Source organism: Gekko japonicus, unplaced genomic scaffold (genome assembly GCF_001447785.1).
Source record: "Gekko japonicus isolate JY-2015 unplaced genomic scaffold, Gekko_japonicus_V1.1 scaffold4291, whole genome shotgun sequence".
Lineage (NCBI taxonomy): Eukaryota > Metazoa > Chordata > Lepidosauria > Squamata > Gekkonidae > Gekko > Gekko japonicus.
The window spans coordinates 47,506-74,109 of NW_015165374.1; the positions used below are offsets into that span (position 1 = coordinate 47,506).

A 26,604-nucleotide genomic window follows, 5' to 3' on the forward strand; every position below is an offset into this window, starting at 1 on the left:
ATTTTCTCTGGGGGGGGGGATCTGTTGTCTGGAGTTCAGGTGTGATACCTGGTGATCCTCAGGCTCCACCTGGAGGTTGGCTGCCCTAGGTGTAGTGGTCAGTGCTTCAGAGCAGGGTCTGCTAGATCCAGGTTCCTGCTGTAGAAGCTGAGTGGGTGATTTTGGACTGGTCACAGACTTTCAGCCTAAACTACCTCACAGGGTTGTTGTACAAGTCAAAAGCGGGAGAGGAGAATGATGTAAGCTGCTCTGGTCCCCACTGCAGAGAAAGACTACTTTTCCTCCTGGGGAACCATTGTTGCCAATCTCCAGGTGAGGGCTGGAGATCACTCAGAATTAAAACTGCTCTCCAGATGGCAGAGATCAGTTTCCCTGGAGAAAATGGTGGACTCTGTGGCAGTCAGGGCTTCAGAGCATGGGAGAGGCTGCAGGTGTGTGTGTGGGGGGAATGGAAAGCTGAAGAGAGAGGGGGAAATAAAAGTAGGTTGATGATTGGCTGGGAAGGAGATAGGGTTGCCAACTCCAGGTGGGAAATTCCTGGAGATTTGAGAGATGGAACCTGGAGAGGGTGAGCTTTGAGGAGGGGTGGGACCTCAGAAAGGTATAATGTCATAGACTCCACCCTCCCAACCAGCCATACCCTTCTGGGGAACCACTGTTCCCAATCTCAGGAGAGGGGTAGAAATCACTCAGAATTATTTCCACAACGGGCCTTATTCCTAGTATACAAATAAATGACATGTGATGGCACTCCTAAAGGCTGAAAGGCCATTGCTAAAAAGAGGAAAAGGTTTTCTTTCTCCTTCCAGCACCAAACAGAGTTTTCTATGCAACTGTCAGGCACTTACCTTTATTCCAAAATGTTCCGTGACACCTCGTCCATGTTCTCCCAGTACTCCAAAGGAAAGACTTTCTTCCAAAAATATCCTCACTTTGTATTTGTATTTTAATTTTACCTACAAATGTATTCAATTTTAAGTGACACAAGACAATAAAAGGTTACCTATTGTTTGCAACAAGGAACAAGCTTCAGATACAAGTAATTTAATTATTCCTATTGCCAGACATGTTAGTCTGTATCCAACCTTGCAGTTCCAAAGACTTAAAGGTAAAGTTTTCTTTAGAAGGTTCTAGGAAAAAAGCCCACAGGAAAAACCCCATGGTCATAAATGCTCACGCGGAAAAAGCCCACGCGGAAAAAAGTCCATATACATAAAAGCCCACACGGAAAAAAGCCCACATGGAAATATACCATGTAAAGCACCATAGATAGGCTAAAAACCTGTGAGCTAGCTAGCTCACACTAACTCAGCTTAGAGGGGACACTGAAGAGGAACCTCGCTTGCCACAAACTAACACTGGCTAATGCACAGGCAGGTCGCCTAATAACATAGCAAAATTATTATTTAATTATACTTGATAAAATCACAACAAAAATTGTTGCATGTGAATACAGGTAATACCTGTTCATTCTCATAAATGGAGATGAATGGTTATCCACAATTATAAATATCTATGGTATTTTTCCATGTGGGCTTTTTTCCTGTGAGCATTTATGACCGTGGGTTTTTTCCGGTCACCTCTTTAAGAGGGGGACTCAGTTTCTGTAGATTCCCCTTCCCACTTCAGCCTGCTGATCCATCTACAGTTTTATACCAGGAGATCAGCAAACCCTTAATAATTGCACAGGGAGAAAAATGGGAGAGGAGAATTGGTAGAAAACTGAAGTACCCTTAAGTCTTTCAAAAATGTAACTGGATATAGGATGTCAGCTCCACTCCAATACTTCACCTTTATGCATGCCCTTATATACATATTTCCACTAGTTATGCACAGGATACAACTTTCTGTATTTTGGTGACTTAGTATCTTCCAGAACTTCAGTGGATTTAGAAAGGTATCTCTGCTTAGGACTGTACTGCTAAGTTGCTTAGTTTTAATGCTACCAATGCAAATCTTGCCTATTAAAATATTTCCAAGCAGTTATTTAGATCAGTGGCCTGTGATTTCCTGCCCACTCAAGTTTGGCATTCTCCTGCCAAAGCATCTTCTCCTTCTCCCTGTCTCCCTTCACAAAAAAGAAAAATTATGACTGATGTTATCCCACCTTTAGTTTTGGAATATATTCAACAGGTTTGAATGCATTTTCTTAGACTGCATGATATGCCATTAAAGGTATTTGATTTGATTCATTTTGGGTGACGGAATGTGGGTTATGCAGGATACACTGAACTACCATCTGCTGAACTAAGTGGAAAGCCTCATGACTGCCCTCCCACTTCTGAAAGATGAATAGACATTATCCCACACTTTAAATATTATTTTCACAGTCATATGTGCTAAAGATTTACTTGAGAAGAAAATGAGACTCTTAGTATGCGGAAATCTGTGGCTTCTTATGAATAACTGTGAAACACACATGAATTTGCTTATCGCTTAGTATATGGATGCACTGAGAACAAAGGCTGATTTGGCAACATATTTCAATCCCACATAGCTACTTCCTTCTGGCCAGACAGCAAGGACACAAGAATGGGACACAGCAGTGCCTGGACAGAAGACTATTTCCACATGCCAGGATACTACATGTTGCCTTGACACAACTGCACTCCATTCTTTTGTTTCCAAACCACCCGTGACCTACTGTTACAGCTGGTAAGTGGCACCAAAACAGTACCAAAACTGTTATCTGCACAAGATCAAAAGCTTCTAATTAACAAAGTATCTTTTTCAATTCTTATTTCAGGGTGCACCGTATCTGGTTACCAGCAGATGCTAAAAATAAACAAAAATAAAAACAGTTACCTACTTACCAGTTCTGGAAGAGGGCAAACATCTCCAGTATTAATATACAAACCCTCAACCACAATAAACCTTCGGGTTACACGGGCTTTTCGAGGATTCTAAAGAGAAGCAAACAGTGCAAAAATCAAATGCATCTTTACATCTGTTATTTAGCTTATCTCTTTAAAAATACTATGAAAAGTTGACAAGACACTGCGAACCAGTCTCAGTACTGCTAAAAATCAACTATATCAAACAAATTTTCAGTGGGAAGATTATTTGGGCTCAAAAACTCTTTAGGCTAATAGGCCTTCTAGGTTCGTGAAATGGTTAATGATGTTTTTAATGATGCATTGGATGAACAGAGAACTCTGTAGGCTCCCATTATAATGCCTTAACTATTCAAGTATACATCTGTCGAGATGCAGTTTGAAACTGGCATGTAGGATAAGAAGGAACAATGGAAACATATCTATAGCTTGACTGGTGGTTTTTTCTTTTATTTAAGTGACCCCTCCTCTGTTTTCCTACCAGCTCCATCAGAGTAAATAAACTATAGCAGCCAAATCCATTTCAAATGTTACACAACAGTCAGGAGGGCTTAGAAGAGAAATAATGAGCAATGCAACCATTCAAATACGTTGCCCTGTTTAAAAGTGCATTTGGTTTCTTCAAAGGAATCATACCTTTTGATCTTCAATCTCTTGCTCTTTCAGTAGACGTTCCAGGTCAGCCATATCATTATGTCTAAAAAACTTAATGTTACTTCTGGATGCCTGTAATCCTTTCTGAATAGCAAAGCAAGCTGCTTCATCACTGTAAATATACAGAATCTTCTCAGTTCATCCAGGTTTAGCAAAAGACAGCTCAAACTGCCTTTTCAAGACTGATCTCCTGCCACAGTATAGCTATCTAGTGCTGGTTCACACGGCACATTCTCTGGCTGTCCATTGGTCCCAGCTGTACACTTGTATGGATAAAAAAGGGGGTGTACTGGGCAATGAAAGATATGGTCAGCAGCAACTGCCATGATTACCAAAAAATCTGCCCAATAGCTACAGTTATAGGGCTGGATCCAGACTAAACTCCATCAGCAGAACAGAACTTTCCTGCTTCCCACTGATCTCTATGAAATGATGCTCCTCCTGGGAGACAGAAACTGCCAATTAAGTCTGGATACAACCCATAAGAATTATTACCAGCTACATGCGGGATCACACAGTTCACAGATTATGTGGACTAAAATAATAATAAGAAACCACAGAAAGATAACTGTGCAGAAAACACAGCACTAAGTAGATCAGTAAGACTGCTCTAGACAAGTTTTTTTTTTTTTTTAACGTTAAGTGAATCTTGTTTGCCAACTACACTTCTTTGCCTGGCTAACCTATGAGAATAGTGCAAAATTATTACAACAGCTGCTAGCAATTTTAAAGAGTTTATTTTGAATCAGCAATTGATTGTTAAAATGAAATCATTGCTTTAAAAACATTTCATAAGTGATTAAAAACTGTACTTTAATAGGCACTTAAAAATGATATCAAGACACAGTTTTGAAACTGACAGGATTAAATAAATGCTCTCAAGTGACATCTAATGTAAATCAGATCGGAGTAGTCACATGTGAGCATTTGGGAGTTCCCACTTCTTTCTATGATTTATAAAGGTGTCTTTAAAGCAGTTAATATATCTAACAATGGTTCATAAACCTAGACTGAACACTTATCAATACAAACATTTCTGAAAATGAAACACAGCTTCCTCTAAGAGCAGGTTCACATACTCAAACAGCAACTATTTGTCCCCTGTACATTATTTCTCCCAGTTATAAAATCACAGAGAAAAATATAACTGGATTGTACACAACAAACAGGAGCTGCGGTGGCTCAAGTGATTAAGACGCTGAACTGCAGGCTGTGGAAGGTCAGTAGTTCAGCAGTTCGAGACCCGGGTGCCGCATGATGGAGTGAGCTCCCATCTCTAGTTCCAGCTCCTGCCAACCTAGCAGTTCTAAAGCAAGAAACTGCAAGTAGATAAATAGGTACCACTTCGGTGGGAAGGTAACAGCGTTCCGTGCATCTTGGTGTTTAGTCATGCCGGCCACATGACCATGGAAACGTCTTTGGACAGCGCTGGCTCTTCGGCTTTGAAACTGAGATGAGCACCGCAACCCTAGAGTCGGATTCGACTGGCTTTCGAGCAAGGGAACTTTTACCTTTGCCTTTTGCACAACAAAACAAGCAGCAGCTGACAAAACCTAATGACATTAACCTACTGTTGCAACCTCACTGTACAGCCCAGCTTGTCTTCCATGCAATTCTGGATATGGAGGTAGTCAGGAACCTCCCATGGGGAGACAAACGCTGGCCATTATTTGACTTAAGCACACTTAAGGATTCTCCTGAAGGCTCACAAAATCTCAAACCTGTACACCTACTGGATGTACTTTGACTCCTTTATATGGCAACAGAATGGATTTTATTGCTTTCAGGAGAGATGGATGAATGGAGGTAACTCTCACAACAGTCTGTCTACACAGGAGTCTGCCATTCCTGGTTATACCCTTTCATGGACAACACAGAGCATGTGAGCCTAGTAACAACAAACACAGTAGGAACAGTCACAGTTGGCAGTTGCTTCCCCCACCACTGCAGTCATAGGAATTGTAGCTTCCACAGGCAGGATTGTCTGGTCCACAAAACTACATGGCAGAGAGTCTTGTGCAGACAGAGAGCACTGTATAAATTAGCCGTACTACTTTTCACCCCTTAGTGTTGGGATGGGACACCTAGAACTAAAATTCTATCTATGCCATAAACCCTTTTTAAAAAGCAGACATACATTAGGACGAATATGAAAGATACATACACAAACACAATGTCTCCTCGTTTTGAATAGGCAGGGATAGCACTTGCAATGGTAGCAAATCCATACGAATATATGATCGCTTCCTCAGTCCTCATAAATTTGGCAAGTCGCTCCTCCAGTTCTAAATGTACATCTGTTTGAGAAAAGGAGTCCACGCATTTGTAACATAACAGTTCTTTTAAAAAAGAATGACAAGTATTTAAGGTCGTCAACACCATGAAAATCCAGAATTTCATGCAGTCTTTTTTAGTATTTAGTAAACTGTTCTTGCACTACACTTTTCTAGCAATGAGAGAAAATACTGGCCAACAGCCTAGCACTCTACTATTTGTGATGCAACCCACTTTACCTTTTGACTATATCACCTCAAGAGGGCCTCGTGTATTTTAAAACAATTGGACTATACCGAAATACCTGCCAGGAATATTCACAAAAGAGAGGTAGTTTGAAACACATCTGTTGTGGAGAAACTAATTTTTTCATACCATATACAATAAAGAGATAGCGAAACATTTCACAGGCTTATTTACAAGCCTTGGGATAATGTTCTTTGCTCTGCATTAATGCAGAGAATTCCAACAGAAATTCCCTGGGCAACCAAAATGCTAGATGAACCAGCAAAGCAATCAGTGGAGTCAAATCTCTTCTCCAGATGCTCATTCCTTCTTCGTCTTTTTCACGGTTCAAATTTTTTCCATATTTACCTCTCCCCCAATGACCTTCCTACTCCCAACTTTTTATTCTGCTGAAATCGTCCTGCACAGGACTGCACTGTTGTTTCCATTCAGGTAAATACTTATATCTCCAGTTTAACATTTGATTGTCCTAAAGCCCTCATATTCATGACATTTCATGTGCAGGGCAGACACTGATTAACTGCCAAAGGTAAAGGAAGTCTGCTCAAACCCACTTGAACACACACAAAAAAAATGGACCAAAAAACCCCCCACCATTATGATGGCAAAACTTTATACGTTTTTTTTTTAAAAAAACTGATCTGGTAAATGACCAAACCATAAACGATAAATTTCTAACGTCTGCCACATTTCTGTCAGTGAAGTCACCCATTCCCTTTTAAGTAACTTGTCCCTATCCTGACCATTTCCATATAGGTCTACAAGAATGACATGTGTTTGGCCTCAAGATTCAACTAAATCCAACTCATTTAGTTAAAGTGCTGTTGCAGGTATTTCTACGAGCCTTGCAGAACAACTGGAAGAGAACACTGAACTGAAACAAGCAATTCAGTGACCAAAGAAGCCCATCTGCAACCACCTTTTTTAGGTCCCTTGTTTAGCATGTCCAGTGAAGATATGAATCGTATTCTATGATTACTTACTTAGTATTACTTCATGGATACACACACGTTAGTATGATTTGTCATTCTAGAATATGGTATCTGCGTGTCATCCTTGCACAGAGCCCATGCTAATCTTCTCTGCATCGTTCTGATTTTATTATATGTGCTGCTGAAGCTTGAATATAGTATTTTACTCATAATGGGAAATGGCAGGATAGTTATGTTTGGAAATAAGTTTAAAATCAAGATGTAAAATTTCTGGCCATTTTGAAGCCACAGGACAAAGCCTTCCCTTCCAACCCCGCGGACATTTCAGGGAAAATTGAAATACAAAAATGCATCATTTATAATTTATTTAGTATATAAATTGTACTATTTGGTACATTTATAGAAGCATAAATGTGTCTGTTTTCTAGAAGCAAAACTGCAAATATACCCTATACTGGAGGGACAGCTACGAGCTGCTGCACCCTATCCTACCTCAAGACATGTATATTGATTTTTGCTGTCTGACACCTGATGAGAGGGCAAAGGGGAGAAAAAGTAGGGCACGGAAGGGAAAAGATGGGATGAGGTGGCAGTAGGAGAAACGGCTGGAGAAAGCTGGAGAACAAAGCAGGGACCAGGGAGAGAATTTCCCCGAGTTTCTCATGGGTCCCTGCCTGTCATTCTCTGCATATTATCTCAAATACAATTTTTCATACTATACATTTTGAGTAAAACCTTGCCTTAAAAAGCATTCCACTCATTCCAAAAGAGAAAATACTGGGAGGGGGAGGACTCCTATATTTCCCCAAATTACTCAATTTTTCCATTGGAAACATGGAGGAAAAAATCCTTGAGACAACAATGGAAAAACTCAGGGCCTTCACATCTCCAGGCTCAATCCAGATGAGTGTGAACATACCACCCATACACTAGGTGGTCCAACAGAGCTAATAAGAACACTGTTTCATAACCGTTCTGCCAATATACCACCACACATGAGTGCACTGCAGGAAACAGGAAGTCCATGAACACTTCCCCATATACCCACCTAGTCTTCACTTCATGAGGGGGAGAAAACAGAACTATGGGGGTTTCCCCATATACACACCATATGTCTGAGTGGATTGAGGTCATATTTTTCTTAGCATGTAAATTATTTTTCTAACATAACAACACATTAATATAAATCACCTTATTTACATATAAAGCCACATATAATGGAAAAAGTGATGTCAGCCTGAAAACAAATTATCAGGTCATCTCCAAACAATATTTATTTTATCCCACTTTTTAATCCAAAATGCACTCTCTTCTTCTCCCACAGGCAACAATGAAGTATGTATCTTCAAATTTTATTAAAACACCGCAATCTCTCTCCATCAGCCAACTGATCAAAACAAAACTGGCAAAGTCTTCATTTTCAAGCTAAATTCAAATGACTAACATCTCTGAAGGAATCAAATATTAATGTCTAATGACTGAGAAGGCACGTAGAACTATTTTTACATGCTTTGTTACTAGCTAACAAAGAGCATATCAAATGCTGAGCACATAAATTTAAAGGGCCAGCTGACTCTTCACAACAGAAGGAAATCATTCACCGGTATAGTAAAAGCCTGAACAGGGATCTAGTGAAAACAACCCCCACTATTTTACTGCCATCAGAATAGTTAGAGAAAGGGTTAAAGAAAATGTTGCCACCTAAAATGCCAAAAATGTAACTGATAATGTGAACAGTCTGCCATGGAACCCTGAACAGTCCCAAATTTCAACCTTTTAAGCAAGCACCAGGGAATCCAACTGGAACTTCCAGGCAGTCAGACCCATAAGAGAAACCATGACACAACAGAAAGCATGGCTATCTATGCCATGCCCTATGAAGACAGAAAAGAAATGTCAAACACCCTCACGAGTCTTGATTAAACACAGGTAGGGAATTTCATAGGAGGGTTTGCATTATAGAACTCCCCTGCTTGAGGTTTAGGTTTCAAACCTCTTGATGCAGATAGCAGTTTTTAAGTAAAAAACAACCCCCACTATTTTACTGCCACCAGAATAGTTAGAGAAAGGGTTAAATAAAATGTTACCACCTAAAATGCCAAAAATGTAACGGATAATGTGAACAGTCTGCCATGGAACTCTGAACAGTCCCAAATTTCAACCTTTTAAGCAAGCACCAGGGAATCCAACTGGAACTTCCAGGCAGTCAGACCCATAAGAGAAACCATGACACAACAGAAAGCATGGCTATCTATGCCATGCCCTATGAAGACAGAAAAGAAATGTCAAACACCCTCATGAGTCTTGATTAAACACAGGCAGGGAATTTCATAGGAGAGTTTGCATTATAGAACTCCCTTGCTTGAGGTTTAGGTTTCAAGCCTCTTGATGCAGATAGCAGTTTTTAAGTATTTAATTCAGAAATCTGACTGCCCTCTTGTGGACTCTATAAAAGCATCTATTCAAAATCTGAAGCATCGTCTTCACTTTACTCATTCTACAAGACTTTTTCCACAGCCTTCAACTGAGCTACAGAGACTGCCTTTGTTTCCAGCAGCTCAGAGCTGAAAGGGGTTAGACAGAAAGTGATGCCTGTGGCTCAGCATAAATAGCAGAGTGAGGCAGAAGCCAAATTCTTTAATTTCTTCATCAAGTCCTTACTACTTCCAGAAGAAGCCCTTCCAAGACCATAATACTCCATGGATATCCAACCAGACTCCTCTACAGGGGAAGTAATATGCTCCCAAGCTGCATCTTAAGGCTTCAAGGAGTGCAAGATTCCATCCATCACTGGTAAGATTACAATTTATACACTAGGGACTCATATGGGGAATTTTTGGAGATTGCTTTGTGACAGAATTTTTAAATACTTATGTTGCTACAGTCAACAGACTAATGGAAGCCACTACAATCTCTATCTCTTTGCTCTACAGAAGCAGCCCACCAACCCTCTCCACCTCTTCTGTTTCAGATTTCTGCAGTCCAAATCCTAATGCATTTATTGGGTATCCCATGCTGTTGACTGTATTGACTTACACTGGCCAAGCCACCTTCAGTCTCAGTGAGAAAGGTGGACGATAAATAAATACCAACAATACACAGCTTTTTGAGAAGGCACTTCTACTCACCTTCCCAGCTGTGTGAAATGCACACACGTTCCAAAGCAAAAGTTACTTGTTTTATTCATATTGCTAAGCAAACTGATTTATACTGAGTATGAATATATTAAAATGCCCTCCCATCTACAGCTCCTTTACAGAAAGTAACTTTTACTTATCAATATCTTTAATACTGCATAGAAACAAGACAAATACGCTATAACTTACCAAAAGTTCCATAAAATCCTCTAGGCCCACAAGTTCCAACACCATATTTTGCCAGGGAAGCTTGTGCTGCATTCTTTAAAGGAACCGGGGGGGGGGGGGGGGAGAGAGAAAACAGTTAAAACACAGTTCTGTGGTAGAACTTGTCCTTTTCTGTATTGTCAGCACTGACACTTTCACGTTACAGCTCGTTCAAATTAATGGAGCACAACCATTTTATGAACAAGACCACAGAGAGAGACCTGAAGGGATTCAGTACCCCAAAAACTGCTAAAGCTAAGCAGGCCGAACTCTAGGAGCAAGGACTGAGAACCTCCACGCTCTCAGTAAGATATAAAAAACCCCACCACTCCAAATAACCATTTTAATCAAGGGCAATAGAACCTTAGCATTAGTCCTTCCTTTTCACAGGAGCCCAAATGACATTAGTAAATCCTAGACTTTGTACCATCCCTTCCTTAGAAAGCAAGCATTTTACCTGTTACCTGAAGTTTTAACTTCACAGTGACCATTTGGAAAAACGATGTCATATAGTTTATGTAATAAATGAAAACTGCACTGTTACTTTACACAATGGACAGATAGTAAAATTTTCTCTTATCAACAAGGTTTTATTTTATAAGCTGACATGCATAAAATTCACAATAGCTGAAAGCTACAACTGAGAATAAAGAGGATGTAACCCTCCGTAGCCTTACATTCTCCACACAAGGGAACCATGAAGCAAGGATATTCAAAGAGATCAATCACTGTTCATGAAAATTTTCCTTTCTCAAAGATGACAATTCTTAAGTTAGGGAAGTATTAGATTTGGGTAGACTATTAATGCAGTTACCAAGTTTGTGAACCTCTTTACTATCCACTTATGTTTCAGCAGCAATATAAGATACTCACCTTAACCCTTTCATTATCCAGAAGTCCAAGGAAATTAAACGATGCAAAATTTATGCATTCTTTGCCATTCACAATAATGTTATGACTTGGAGGCCTTTTAAAAAAAAGGATTAAACATCACTCAGCTTGATAACAGTGAATATAACTTCGTGTTTCAAGTAGAAAATGTGTTTTGGAAAAGATTACTTTGGCCATTTCTGCACTCTCTTCAAGAAATACACTGAAGTTCAAGGTACTAGTGAATTGCAGAAATTGTGATATTTTATGATCTGGCTACCAATGTATCTAATTCTCAACATTGCCACATCCGTGGTAACTTAAACCTGGAGCCATAAACAGATGACACATCTTTCTACAAACCTAAGAAAAGCCACAGGTTTGCACAAGAATCTGAAATCTAAAAATAAATAAATAAATGGTGTGTTTAAAAACCCCCAGATGACAGAAGTGGCACCAGCAGCTTTAAGGAACAAATGGCCTCAAACACCATTCCTAGGCAACCGCAACAGTATCGCCAGCCTTCAAACCTTAGTTTATGTCAATAAAAGGAAGAGGGAGGGGGCAAGGCCCTTTCAAAGGCTGTTTAGGTCTTTGAGAGAGGACTCATCATGGGCCAGGCTGGGCAACAATCACCAGGCGAGTTGTTACCCCATGACCTGCATGACTCACCCAGGCCTGGTTGCTTGCTACTGCTCAACAGCAGCCACTGCACAAAAGCCAGTGTGATGTGGTGGCTAGAGTTTCAGACTAGCACCTGGAAAACCCAGGTTTGAATCTCCACTCTGCCATGGAAGTTCATCAGGTGACTTTGGGCCAGCCACACACCCTCAGCATAACTTAATTCATAGCACTGTTGTGAGAATAAAACAGAGAGAATGATATAACTTCAGCTGGTCCAGAATGCAGCAGCGTGTGTCCTTACAGGGACACCATTCAGAGTCCATATACAACCAGTACTCCCAGTGGAATACAAGATCAAGTTCAAGGTTTTGGTTTTAACCTTAAAAGCCCTATGCAGTCTGGGACCAAGATACCTTCAGGACCGTCTCTCCCAGTATGTCTCTCAAAGAGTGTTACACTCTATGGACCAACATCTGCTGGTGATCCCCGGCCCGAAGGAGGTCCGCTTAGCCTTGATCAGAGCCAGGCTGGTAGAACACTCTCCCAAGAGAGATCTGGGCCCTGCGGGACTTAATACAGTTTTGCAGGGCCTGCAAAACAGAAATGTTCCGCCAGGCCTATGGTTGAGGCAGCGGAAATCTAGCAATAGAGGCCTCCCCTGGTATGTTTTCCATCGTATATTGTTTTCTTGTCTCCCAACCTCCCGCATTACTAGTTACCATCTACAGGATACATATATGGCAGTTTTAAGTGGTGCCATAAATGATATTATAAATGACATTGTACTTAGATATTAATTTACTGTAGTATTGTATTCTATCATATTGTTGTAACCAGCCCTGAGCCTTGCACTGCAGGGAGAGGGTGGGCTAGATATCAAATAAATAAATAATCTGCTTTGGGTTTCCATTGTGGAGAAAGGAAGAGTGTACATGAAGTATATTAATAAATATAGCTGAAGAAGGGGCAGATAAAAGGTAGGTTGTCTGATGAGTGGGAAAGAGAGAAGGACGCAAGGAAATGTGAAGATATGGGGGCTGCCAAGAGGAGGAAAAATGGAATAATTTGGGGAGGAGGGTGCAAGAGAAAGTAAGATGTCCCCTGCAGGTCCCTACTGTGCAACTGGTCCTGGCCCAACAGCCAGCACTGTGCAGCATTTTCCCAAGGGGAGGCTGACAGGGAAAGGGAAAGCTGAAGACAGCAGATTAAGGTAGGTTGGCTGATGGGTGGGGAGAAGGAAGCTGGAAAAGGTGAGAAGCTATGGGGTCTTTCAGGGAACTGAAGGAGGAAACAGTGGGGTATGGGCAAAGGACATGATTCTCCTGAGCCCAGGCAGTTCCCTCACTTATAAGGGCTCTACTGGTAGCAGGAGCTCCTTTGCATATTAGGCCACACACCCCTAGTGTAGCCAATCCTCCAAGAGCTTACAGATATGGGAAATCCAGTTTCCTCATATGAACTTGGACTGAACCGTTCCACTTGGCCTGCCATTCAACGCAGTCACTTGCCCTGAAGTGTAAAGACCTGCTGGTTCCTGCTGGTAAATTTAAAGCCAGTTTGGTGTAGTGGTTAAGAGCGTGGACTCTAATCTGGGAGAAGTGGGTTTGATTCCTTGCTCCTCCACATGTAGCCAGCTGGGTGACCTTGGGTCAGTCACAAGTTCTCTCAGAGCTGTTCTCTCAGGATCAGTCCTTGGAAGAGCTCTCTCAGCCCCACCTACCTCACAGGGCAGGGCACCTCCTCCTCCTCCTCTCCTTCTTCTTAATTTACACCCCACCTTTTGCCCTAATGGGAACCCTGACCTGGATAATCCAGGCTAGTGCAATCTTGTCAGATCTCAGAAGCTAAGCAGGGTTGCTCCTGGTTAGTACTTGGATGGGAGACCTCTGATGAAGTCAGGGGTCGCTATCCTGAGGCAGGCAACAGCAAACTACCTCTGTATGTATTTTGCCCTTACCTGCATTCACATTGGCTTGGAGCTTCCTTTTCTTGACTGTTTTGGAAAGTGTGGCATGGGGACTTGGAAAGCATGGACATGGCCCCAGTTCCTTGTAAGTGCTCGGGCTGCACGGATTTTGAGTCCTTTCCCAAAGATGCACTGATCTTCCTTTGAATGGAAGGTTCTCAGCTCTTTCTGATCTTGAGAGGGGTGAACTGATTTCCAGAATGTGCTGATGAATGGAGAAATACTTATTTCCTTAATAACATGCCACACACTCACGTGCTGTATGTATGGATAAATGAGTGAGTTACTTCGCCCTCGCCTGTTTGAGTTGTTTAGCTTTTTAATTCCTGATTTGGGCTCCTGGTAGAATGGGCATTTTTCTTGTGGTAGGTTGTGGTGACCTGTTACAATAGGGTTTCATGTCTTGGCGGGACTGGTAAACACTTGGAATAGTCGCACCACTTAGATGTGTTGGAAATGTATGTGTTTACAAGGTCTGACAATCCAGTCATTAGAGGGTTAACTGCTTCTACTGTGATATAGATTGGTTGTTTGTTTTCAGGGGACTTCCTTTTCTAGGGGTCGAGAAGAAGGACAGATTCTCCATTATCTGTGTGCTAGTGTTTGACTATAGACAGCTTAGAAAATGTAGCTGTTACAGTTCTCTTTATTTGTAGTAACCCGTGTACCCTTTACCCTTAGAAATAAAGGTTTTTAAAAGCAAAGACATCTCTTCTTTCCAATAGAGCAAGATCCATTGATAGTCTGAGTATTAAACACTTTTAACAATTTTTACAACAAGATGCACACAGAGTTTTGTGTTGGCTCTGAGCTTCTCTCCTGTCCGTGTGGTCCCAACCCTAGACCTTGCCATCTCCAGTTGAAAAAACCAGGCAGTAGGTGATCATAGCATCACAGAATCCTAGAATCACAGCGCTGGAAGGGGCCACACAAGCCATCTACTCCAACCCCCTGCTCAATGCAGGATCAGCCTAGAGCATCCCTGACAAGGGTTTGTCCAGCCGCTGCTTGAAGACTTCCAGTGAGTGGGAACTCAGTACCTCCCGAGGCAACTGATTCTATTGTTGCACAACTCTGACTGTCGAAAAGATTTTTCCTAAGATCCAGCTGGTACCTTCCTACCCTTAATTTAAACCCATTATTGCGAGTCCTCTCCTCTGCTGCCAATAGAAACAGTCCCCTGATCTCCTCTAAGGGACAGCCCTTCAAGAGAGCCATCCTGTCCCCCCTCAGCCTCCTCTTCTCCAGACTAAACATTCCCAAGTCCCTCAGCCTTTCCTCACAGGGCTCGGTCTCCAGGCCCCCAATCATCCTCATCGCTCTCCTCTGCACCTGCTCCATTCTGTCTACATCCTTTTTCGCAGGGCTCTTTTTGTAGCAGGAACTCCTTTGCATATTAGGTGACACCCCCCCCTAATGTAGCCAATCCTCCAAGAGCTTACAGAGCTCTTCTTACAGGGGCTACTGTAAGCTCTTGGAGGATTGGCTACATTAGGGGTCTGTCGCCTAATATGCAAAGGCGTTCCTGCTACAAAAAGAGCCCTGCGAGTTTTTTGAAGAGAGGCCTCCGGAACTTCACACAATGTTCAGGTGTGGTTTGACCAATGCAGTGCACAGCAGGACTATGCCCTTTACCTGAAGACCTTTACCTGAGACCCTGTCCATCTGAGTAGACAATACTGACCATGATGAACCAATGATCTGATTCAGTATAAGGTAGTTTCATGAGCTCATGGGACTCCCCTGGCCTTCCTTCCGGGCGGGTGTTCTTTGGGCTCCCTCTGCCCCAGCCATGCCAGCTTTGTGCCTTACAAGAGATGGCCACGCTACTTTCTATAAATGATGAAGCCGCATTCATAGAATCATAGAATGTTAGAGTTGGAAGGGACCTTTCAGGTCATCTAGTCCAACCCCCTGCACTCTGCAGGAGCATAGCTGAAAGACAGCCCTACATACCTACATCATACCCGAAAGATGGTCGCCCGAAAGAGAGTCACCCAGCCTCCACTTCAAAATGTCCAGCGAAGGAGCATCCGCCACCGTTCCAAGGCAAACTGTTCCACTGCTCAACCAGTCTTACTGTTAGGAAGCTTCTCCTGATATAGCTCCTGCTACCAGTAGAGCCCAAATAATAAACTGTGGCTGTGTGTCTTTGTATGGGAGCATATTATCCCACTACATAAAGAAATTTTCCCACTGTTTCTGTTAATACATGCTGCTTACAAGTTTTAGCAAAGAAACCTTCCTACCATTAGCAGATACTGTAATTCAAAGGCGACAGCATTCCTAACTGATGAAGTTATGCCTTTGTGCATTTCAAGGATTACCTCTGAGAGTCTCTGCAAAATAGTTATGTATTTAAATATATATGTATATATGAAATACAGTTTTAATATTTCCTGTTGCTCAGGGAACACAACATTATTCAAAAAGCAAATTCAAGATAAATAAAAGTTTTAAAGTACCTTTCAGAAAAATTTAGACTGTTTAAAATATATTAGATTTAATTGTTTAATTAATAAAAACACAGGCTGGATTAACTTCAACTAAATTGTGCTTGGGGTTTTGGCTTGCAAATGGAATCATTAAAAATTAAGACAGAACAACACAGCAAAAATGATTCATGCAGAGAAAATTTTCACTAATGAGTACGACTTATGTCTTCTTGGTACTACAAGCATTTTATACAGCTTTATCAAAGTGCTATAAAACTGGTAATGCCACATATTAATTCCTATTATTTTCTGCATTTAATAATGAGTCCACATATGCTTAATCATTCAAAAGGTCCGTACACTGTTATTACACTTTCTAGACAATTAATAATTGTACAAAAGTATACTAGCCTACCACTTAAATGACTAATGCAAGTTTTTATTTCTGAGCTAGTTTCGTATTACATGTGTTTATTAACTTGTCTACTGAATCTCACTAGTCTCCACCAATGGTACAAGAGGCACAAGTATATTATGAAGGTTAGCAATTTCAGGGACATGACTACAAGGCACTGCTTAACAAAGCTGGTGATCTTGTATTTTATTTTAAAGAACCATGCAGCCATGAGACAACAGCTGTACGCATTGGGATTGCAATGCTAGTTCACATGAGTAAATTAATTCTACCTATCAATCATTATTATACAGTGAATTCAACATAGCATGACAGGTAAGTCTGTAGCGTTCACTTATCATTTGTTTTCCCACTACTAAGCAGTGAGCTATGGAATTCATTTTAAACCAGAGGTTCCCAAACTTATTTGGCCTACCGCCCCCTTTTCAGAAAAAAAATTACTTAGTGCCCCCCTTCAAGAAGTGGACAAAAAGATGCAGTTTGTGGATCTGCACCTGGATAATTCCAGCCCACCTGGGTCGTTCCAGTGCCCCCGAAGGGGCAGTATTGCCCACTTTGGGAACCAGTGTTTTAAACAATTATACATTTTTAAGGAGTTCATGCTTCTATGAAAATGCATTTCAACCCAGCATGGAGCTTTCATGCATTAAGAGATACCTATTATCTGCAAGAACAAATTTAGTCACATTTCATTATACTTGATTTTTTAAAAAACCCACAATGTGGATATAACTGGGTTCACCTAATGCAATAAAGTTTAGCAACGTGGGGACCCCATTTTGATTTTAGATTCTTCACAGACAGCTTACTGGCACCCACCACATGCTAGAAAGCCCCTTGGTCAAACTGCACACAACAAGCCATGCTGGTCACGCACAGGCCTCCATTCTCAAGTATCACCAAAGTAATACATTAAGAACTTTATCAGCTATACTATAAAAGGAAGTTTGAGTAAAATGTTTTGATTGCCAGTATATCACCTACAAGATCATGTGTCAGGGGTAGCTTATTTTACAGCACCACAACTAAAAAACTCCTGACCTAAGTTCTAGTCCACTTCACACCTTGATTGGAAGAACTTTGCATTACAGAGAACAAGAAGCTATGATATTGGTTAATAACTTCTAACTGGAAGCTTGATGAATAGGGACCTGGAAACATTTCAGAGATGCTCATCGAAAATAGAAAAAGAGCAGCATCATACAAAGTTTAATCTTCTGTTATTCAACTGAAAGCCACACTTTATTGGCTGTTATTGTCTATGATCACAGAGCAGCATCTTTATCTTTTAGTATGATGAAACACTGTGCATTGGAAAACACAGTAAAAGCCAGTTCAATTTTATACCATACATAGCTATGATGACTACATCATGATTTGTATCTTCTTGGTGGCACTCAGACAATTAGAGTTTCCAGAGGTGAGCTATTTGATTCAGCAACTAATCAAGTCATTTTCTGGCTACTACTCTGGGGTGATCTAGAAGCTTGATGACCATGAGTGGTGGCAGCTACACAGGTTCCTGCTCTTCAAAAGAGCCAGTTCTGATCCATTCCCCTTAGGTGGAGTGACACTGCCTTGCAGACTCCCAGAACACCCTCACAGACCCCAGTTTGAGAAACACTGCAACCAGTAAAAAGAATTCACAGTATACGACAATAATTATACAGAATGATTCCCTATAACGGAGACAAGTAATGGATTCAGAACACTAGACAAACATCTATTAATTGCTGGAAAAAATGTAAGCAGTATGATGAACAGTAGGAAAGGCCAGCCCCAAGAAATGGGAATGCAATATGGAGTTTTCTACTTCAACACTGAATCCCAACAGATACAGAAGCGAATGTCTTCTGTTTGTCATTCAAAGGCTATCCAGAAATTCAGTGGCTTATGGAATTTGGCTTCCTGAAGGAATGGAGCAGCAGCAGGCAACCTCTTGGCCTGAGTGTGGGGGAAAAAAAACCCTATGAACATGTTGGTGCAAGGACAAACAAATTGGGGGGGGGGGAGAAATAGACTAGGGTTATACTTAGACATACTTTGAGCAAGCCAAGCTCCCCTAGTGTAGTCAGCACATCAGTGACTCTTCTCAGACCTAGTATGAGAAGCCACTAGTGAAATGCCTGCAAGATCTTTAAGGCCATAATTTTAGCTTAAGACACGAGGTGCAATACCACATATTTTCTTAAGTTTATAGGGGCATGGAATTTTGTGACAGCAGGCCAAATCTCTGGGATGTGTTGGTATCACAGAACTGCCTCACAACAAGAGGACCAATTAAAACATACCCTTTAGACAGACACAAGACAAACTGTTTTTTTCATTTTGTTTCAATTATCAATGTTTTTTCTATGCCAAAAAATCAACTTTGCACCATGTAGAAAACATTAAATCTTCATAGACGATCACTAGTTTTACTGTCCATGTTAACATAATGAAGGCAGTCTGAGTTTTATTTAGTACCCACTGACATTCCTCCAGTTTAGTTTACCGACTAGGGGTGTGCACAACAACAAAATCAGCATTTTTCGGGTTTGGGTATATTGAACCAAAAAATATTGGTATTTCCTAATATTCCCGAATCCCAATATTGTATGGTATTGGGATGGTATTGGGATTCAGGAAATATTTGGGATTAACAAACTTTTCCAGCTCCATTATATCCTATGGGGACCATTCTAATCAATGGTCCCCATAGGCTAAAATGGAGAATAGATCTGGGGGTATCTGAAGCTCTAGGGGGGGCTGTTTTTTGAGGTAGAGGCACCAAATTTGCAGTACAGCTGCTGGTGTCTCACCTCAAACACACACACCCCTCCAAGTTTCAAAACGACTGGACTAGGGGGTCAAATTCTATGGGCCCAAGAAGGTTTCCAAGACGGTTGAAAGCCAGTTTGGTGTAGTGGTTAAGTGTGCGGACTCTAATCTGGGAGAACTGGGTTTGAGTCCCCACTCCTCCACTTGCACCTGGCTAGATGACCTTGGGCAAGCTGTAGTTCTGATAAGAGCTGTTCTTGAAAAAGAGCAGTTTCTGTCAGAGCTCTCTCAGCCCCACCTACCTCACAGGGTGTCTGTTGTGGGGAGGGGAAGGGAAAGGAGTTTGTAAGACACTCTGAGACACCTTTGGGTAGTGAAGGGCGGGGTATAAATCCAATCTCTTCTTCTCTTCTTCTTCCAATGGAGGGGGGGAAAGGCATTTAAAGGAACACGGTCTTTTTAAATGCCTTCTCCAAGCCACAGCACAACTCTGCGCCACAGCAAGTTAACTCCAAAGGCATTTAAACACCTTGCTGAGAATTCACTCTAAAAGCATTGAGGTTGGTGAGTGAACTTCAAAGGCCTTGCTGAGAGATCACTCCATCATACCCTATGAGTACCATTATAGGCAATGGTCCCCATAGATAATAATGGAGAATCAATCCGGGGTATCTGAGGCTTGAGGGGGGCTGCTTTTTGAGGTAAAGGCACCAAATTTGCAGTGTAGCTGCTGGTGCCTCTCCTCAAAAAACCCCCCAAGTTTCAAAAAAATTGGACCAGAAGAAGGTGTCCCCATTCTCCATTGTTTCCAATGGAGAAAAAAATGTTTACAGGGACAGTCCCTTTAAATGCCTTCTCCAAGCTGCACCACAGTGAGTGAACACCAAAGTGAACTGTAACTGCAGCTATCTGGTGGCCTTTGGGATTTTTCAGGGTAGCCATTTTTGGATAGCCGAGTAAATGGCCCACTTGCTAACCGGCTGAAAAAATATCTGTCAAATATTGATATTGTATTTTGGGGGGTATTTTTTCAGCTCAGTGTAGCAGAATGCACACCCGTTACCATGTTTAGACTCACTAAAAGAAGTATTTGCTGAATAAACTCTGGAAAAAAGTTTCAGTCCACTAATTAATGCAAATAAAATGACTAAGTCTGATTATTCTAGTGCCTTCCTTAAGATATTTTGGAACTCAACTATATGTTCAAATGTTGATCCATGTTGTAGCCAATACTCCCTCTAAGCTTTGGAGACTTGTGAACAAAAATTCTACTTTGTGAGCTACTGGCATTAAAGTTGTGAGCAAGCGATTTGGCTACTGCATAAATTAGTTGGCTCTGGAGCCATTCTTCCTGAGCTAAGACAAAAATGTGTGAGCTGGAGGCTAAAAAACTGTGAGCTAGCTCACAATAACTCAACTTAGAGGGAACACTGGTTGTAGCCTGTTCTCGAAATCTGCAATAAAACAGTATTCCCTCAATATACTTTCCAGGAAGCAAGTAGCTTTGAAGTTAGTAGAACTTGTTACAAGTAAACATGCACAAGATTAGGCCACAAGTCTAATATAAAATTCCTACATTCCATATTTACCCTGAAACAACGTTATAGTTGAGAGCTGGATGGTCTTTTGGTACAGGAGGAACAAGAGGTTCTGGCTGCCATTCTTCAATCAATTCTTCCTTTTCCTAAAACAGACAAAAGCCAAAATATTGAGCTTTTTCTCTGAACTCTTCATGCAACACTTTCAGCAAACCAACACAGAAAAATGTTTTACTCATCACTACAGCATTGCTAAACACAAATTATTGCAAATTATTACACTGGCTTGGAACCACAGAAAGGTGTGGCTGGGGGAAAAGCATCCCCATATAGTACAAGGGGCTCTCATATGATAAAAAACCATGCTCCTCCTCCTTCCTCTCCCTATGAAGGTTCAGGGTCCTCTAGGGCCAACTCACTAGTAATATGCAGTAATCTAACAAAGGTCATATTTCACCCCACAGGCAAATGTTGTCCAACAAGACTTGTATGAGTATACTGCAGCTCTTATATCAAGCATTATGTGTTTGTGTTAAGTGCCGTCAAGTTGCTTCCAATTTACAGCAACCCTACGTATTAAAGTCCTCCAAAATGTCCTATCATTAACAGCCATTCTCAGGTCTTGCAAACTGAGGGTTGTGGCTTCCTTGATGGAATCAATCCATCATGTTGAGTCTTCCTCTTTTCCTTCTGCCTTCTTTTCCTAGCATTGCCATCTTTTCCAGTGGCTCTCATCTTCTCAGTCAAGCATTCTAACCATCAAAAATACTGATCATTAGCTTTCTGTTGCAGTACTGATTTGAATATTAGACACCGAACCTTTGGCGTAAGGTCAGATCGCTCCTGAAGCTTGTATGTTTTGGAGAAAAGCAGTCTGATTATCCAAAGGATTAGAATACCTTCCAAAATAAGATGATAAGTTGGAGCCTAGAAATTAAAACAAAAATATTAATTGAATATTAACAATTTCTTCAAGATAGCCATCTATCTTTAAAATATGTTTAATTCACCATTTTAGCTATACCTTAAGTCATCTTATAGCACAAGTACATTGATGTCATAAACATTACTTTTAAGAAGCCCGGCAATGTCTGACCAGAAAGTGTGTGTGTGTGGGGGGGTGTTCCACTGTTGGGAACCTCGTGTTTGGCAGCAGGATATTCAGATACCTCCCATCCTTTTTTTAAGTCACCAAAAGGGTAGGAGGTGAAAGGGAGGAAAGGCTGAAGCCTCTCCTCTTGCTGTGCTGGGCTGCAGAGCAGAATAGGGGCAGACGGTACTTTTAAAGGTGAGTCTTTAGTCAAACGTCTCATGTAGTGAGACCCTCAGTGATACTAAAAGCACAGGAGAGGAACAGAATTTGTATGTATTCTCATGAAGGTACTGAAAGCATGAATGTCTGATTAGTCATCCCAGCCTAAACATAATATGGAAGCATCTTGTGGCTGTGAAACTACAAATTTACAGTTCACAGACACATAATACTTTACAGGAGAGCTTGTGCAGAAGGTTTCAAGCTGATGAGGTTAATTAAAGGGAGCAACTTTTAAGGTATCATGCAGGATTTTGGTAAGCTCTGAACTCTGGTAATTGATGTTGAGAATCTCATATTCTAATAGTGAAATTGGCCAAATCTTTGGATACTTCAATCTGGTGACTAGAACTGTGAATGGGCACAACAGATCTTTCTACAAATGTGAAAAGGACCCCAGGTTTGCAGAAAAATCTGAAATCTAAAAAACAAACAAAAATGATAAAAGGAGTGCTTGTAGCTTTAACAGATTCCCTCAATGGCTGTTGCCAGGCAACCACAGTATTCCAGGCTAGGTTTGTGAGGAAAAAAACAGAGGAAGGGAACAGTGAGACCCAGGTTTGAAATCCTATCTGGCTGTGGAAACTAACTGAGTGATTTTGGACCAGTCACATATTTTCAGCATAACCTACCACGCTGAGTTGTTGTGCATATAAAATGGAGGAGAGAAGAATAACATAAGCAGTTTTGGTTCCCACTGTGGGAAAAAGCGGGTTATGAATGAAGCAAATAAATAATAAATATAACTGAAGATGGGAGGTAGATAAAAAATAGGTTGATGAGTGGCTGAGAAGGAGAGAATGAGGCAGGGAAAGGGGAGAGGATATGCAGGTTGCCAGAATAAGGGGAAGAGGAAATAGCATGGGAAGGGGGATACAGGGGGAAATGAGGTGTCACCCCACAAGTCCGTGAGGGTTCCCTACCATGCAAGTTGGCCTGGCCCAGCAGCCAGTACTTCACAACTGGGCCACAGTTTCCTAGGTAGAGGGTGCTGGGGGAGGGAGCTTAAGACAGAGGAGCAGATAAAGATAGGTTGACTGTTGGGTGGGAAGGAGATTAGGAAATTCTTAGAGATTTGGGGGAGTGGAGCCTGTAGAAGGTGGGGTTTGTAGAGGGAAGGGTATAAAGCCATAGACTACACCCTCCAGCCATTTTCTCCAGGGGAACTAGGGTTGCCAACCTCCAGGAAGGGGGCAGGAGATCACCTGGAATTACAACTGCTCTACAGATGACAGAGATCAGTTCCCCTGGAGAAAATGGCTCCTTTGGAGGGTTGACTCTATGGCATTATACCGTGACAAGTTCACTTCCGTTCCCAAACCTCAGCCTCCCAAGGCTTCACCCCCAAATATCCAGGAATTTCCTAACCTGGAGCTGACAACTCTAAAAGGGGAAACTTATCTCTGTAGTTAGAATAGTGGGGGATGGAGAACTGAGATGCCTCCTGCAAGTCCTTGTGGATTCCCACTTGTTAGATATATTGATGATGTGTTGGTTCTCTTGAACATTATTAAACTACAAACCCATGAAGTCATGTAGACTGGAGGACGAAAGGTTACAGATACCTAGGGAAATAATTCTTAGTTCTTACTACACTTACAGGCTAAACCAATCAAATTTTTCTGACTTACAGCTATGATGACTGGGATATTTTTATATATCTCTGTACAAGTCTGGTTTGCAGTCTCTGCACTTTGAGTTATGAGATACAGCTTCTGACTAGAGACTGTGCTACTTCTGGTAGAAGAGTATCATCCAGCAGTCAATGGGCATTGCCTCCTACTGAATCAAGCTGCTTGTCTATTTAACCCAATAAACAAACATGAATTTGCCTTTGAGATAAACCATTAGTCAATCTAACAAAGTACTGATACCTCTGGTGATACCTCTCTCAAGTCCCCAGCATCATTATTTCTCTTCACCTATTATGTGATCAATTAACTGAAAATGCTAAGGATTAAATGTGGGACCTCCTGGAAGCAAAGCATGTAACCTACCACTGAGCTATGGCTCCTCCCTTGACAAATAGCAACCAAATCTTTATGCTAGATTAAATCTTTTAGGTGCTATTAGAGATACTCTTGTAGGTGATGCCTAGGTTTGAAGGTGGGGTCGTGTGTATGCAAACCATATAATTTCTACCACTGGTATCTACAGGCTCCATCCACTAACCTTATTCCATTCAAAAACCAAATTAAATTTTCTGTTGCATTTTGTACAGTAGGGAAACTAATATTCAATTGATTGACACAAAACACTTCTAGAGGAGATAGATCAAGATGGGTAGTCATGTTTGTCTGCAGCAGTAGAAAAGAGCAAGAGTCCAGTAGCACCTTAAAGACTAACAAAATATGTGGCAAGGTATGAGCTTTTGTGAGCCACTGCTCGCTTCTTTCTAGAGCAGAAAATGAAATCATACAGTAGGACTTGGGAGTTGTTTCATGCAGGATCTAGACAGAAGCATAATGTAACAATACTCAAAACTAGCAGCCAAACACTAAATATATTTACCCTAAAATGAGCCCGAACAAATTAAATTGGACTTGCTTATGTTTACTCAGAAACCAATCTTATTGAGTTCAACAGCACTTATGCCAGGTAAGTGTGCACTAAATTACACCTTTAATTCTCAGAAAGTAATTTTAGGACTATCACCATAATGAGATTTCATGGCTGCCTTGTATCCAGGCAAAAGTAAGTATAAGAGAACATCCCAGAGCCAACCTTTTCACCACGTTGCAAACCTGAAGGCAGGGCCTGCATCCCATTTTAATTAACACCACCCACACTTAACAGTGGATTTCTGACTGATATGAACCATTTTATTTTTGGAAATAATCTGTCTCAAAAACAGGATGAAAGTTGTAACTAAACAAGTTTTGCTTTTAATTATAAATGACCATGGGAAAACCTGAACTGCAGAATTTCCCAGAACAATGTTTAGATGCCCTATTATAGAGTGTGATATAATTTAGCATGCCTATTTTGACTTATAGTCAACAAGAATAATTTTATGTCCAACCAAAATTTGTACTGAAATACTTCATTAGGAAAAAATAGTCATGTGTTTAAATGTTATATTCAAATAAATTGGCGGCCTTATATGAATTTTGTTTATTGGACTAAAACTTGTTAGCTCTTTCCGCAAAGGTCACTGGGGCACGTTTCACAATTACTCTCCATGTACTTTATACGCGTTGCTTGTTAGTCCCATATCAAATTGGTGGTTCCGCTATCCTTTCGCCCATGTGAAAGAAGAAAGATATAAATAAGAATTTTACTTCAGCAACAGTATTCACTTCTTATTTATTTTCTGAAACACTATATTTTTAGATTCCGCGCCCCCCACCCCCACACACAGAAAAACAGAGCAGTGGAAGGGTTTTCTATCGCTTGTCTCTGGTGACAGCAACAAGACCTACAATCGAGTTCCATTTCTGCAATCATTCTGTTCTGCGTTGTTTGTCTACAAGTAAGTATGCCCGGGGATACTGCTTTAAATTACTAGTATTCGAGACTCATTATGAGGACCAGAGAGACACACATAGACACGTCCTGCACCTTCGAAATTGACCAAACATAGTTATACTTCTTCTTCCCCTCAACAAGAACTTTTTACTTGGACGACCAGGGCTGCCTTGTCTATACGGGCATCACCTCGGATGAGGTTTCATTAGATAGGGCACAATTCAGGAAAAAGATTTAATTACCTACTCTAAGACAGAATCAGGATTTTTATTTTTAAAAAGAAACAACCGAAACAGTTTATTTAAAGAATTGCGGTTTTTTAACGACTTCAAAGACGACATGAGTGTCCTTCTCCCGGCCCAGCCGCCGCCTCCTCCTATCTCCCGCCTTGCCGGAATCCCACTTCACTTGCCTTCCCCTTCAACCCCAATGCTTCCAAGCCAGGAGAAGGAAGGGGAACTCGGTGGCTCCTGCAGCCACTTCTCACAGCCCAGCGGGGCCTCCTCACGTTCCCTGAAGAGTCCCCCTGCCTTTCCCGCTCACCTCATAAAAGGCCTGGACCATCTCCACGAGCACCCACTGCTGCCCCATCCCCTCCGCTGCCGCCATCGCCCCGAACGGCTTCCGGGTCCTGATGGGCGCGTACGTCACGTCACCCAGAAAAGGAAGGGGGGTGCGGTTGCTTTGCTGACGCTTCCTGGCTGGCTGGCTGTCTGGCTGGCGGAGGCCCGTGTGGAGATCGTATGCAGGCGGCCTTGAGCTTCGAGACTGAAAAGAAGGCGGGGTAAAATAAACTCCCGCACGCCGTAGAAGCCGGTCGCCTGCAGTTAGCAATGCTTGGGAGATCTCGCTTCTCATAAAGCTTGGGAATCCTGGAAGAATGACGTTTGAGGATCTTAAAAAGCACGCTTTGCAGCTCGCTAGAAATAGCA

General features: G+C 41.5%; 1 protein-coding gene across 1 annotated transcript in view; it reads right to left on the minus strand.

Annotated features, from left to right (window-relative positions):
• The window catches only part of SPTLC1 (serine palmitoyltransferase long chain base subunit 1), a 40,458-nt gene extending 14,169 nt beyond the window's left edge, over window positions 1-26,289 (minus strand). The window contains exons 1-9 of the mRNA XM_015410637.1: window positions 26,216-26,289; window positions 21,712-21,819; window positions 20,944-21,038; window positions 11,158-11,251; window positions 10,267-10,339; window positions 5,653-5,785; window positions 3,471-3,600; window positions 2,814-2,903; window positions 849-956 (exon numbers count right to left, since the gene is read on the minus strand). Coding sequence (XP_015266123.1) covers window positions 849-956; window positions 2,814-2,903; window positions 3,471-3,600; window positions 5,653-5,785; window positions 10,267-10,339; window positions 11,158-11,251; window positions 20,944-21,038; window positions 21,712-21,819; window positions 26,216-26,281 — 897 coding nt within the window. The 5' untranslated portion in view covers window positions 26,282-26,289. The remainder of the gene's footprint in view (window positions 1-848; window positions 957-2,813; window positions 2,904-3,470; window positions 3,601-5,652; window positions 5,786-10,266; window positions 10,340-11,157; window positions 11,252-20,943; window positions 21,039-21,711; window positions 21,820-26,215) is intronic.
• Window positions 26,290-26,604: the final 315 nt, after the last annotated feature.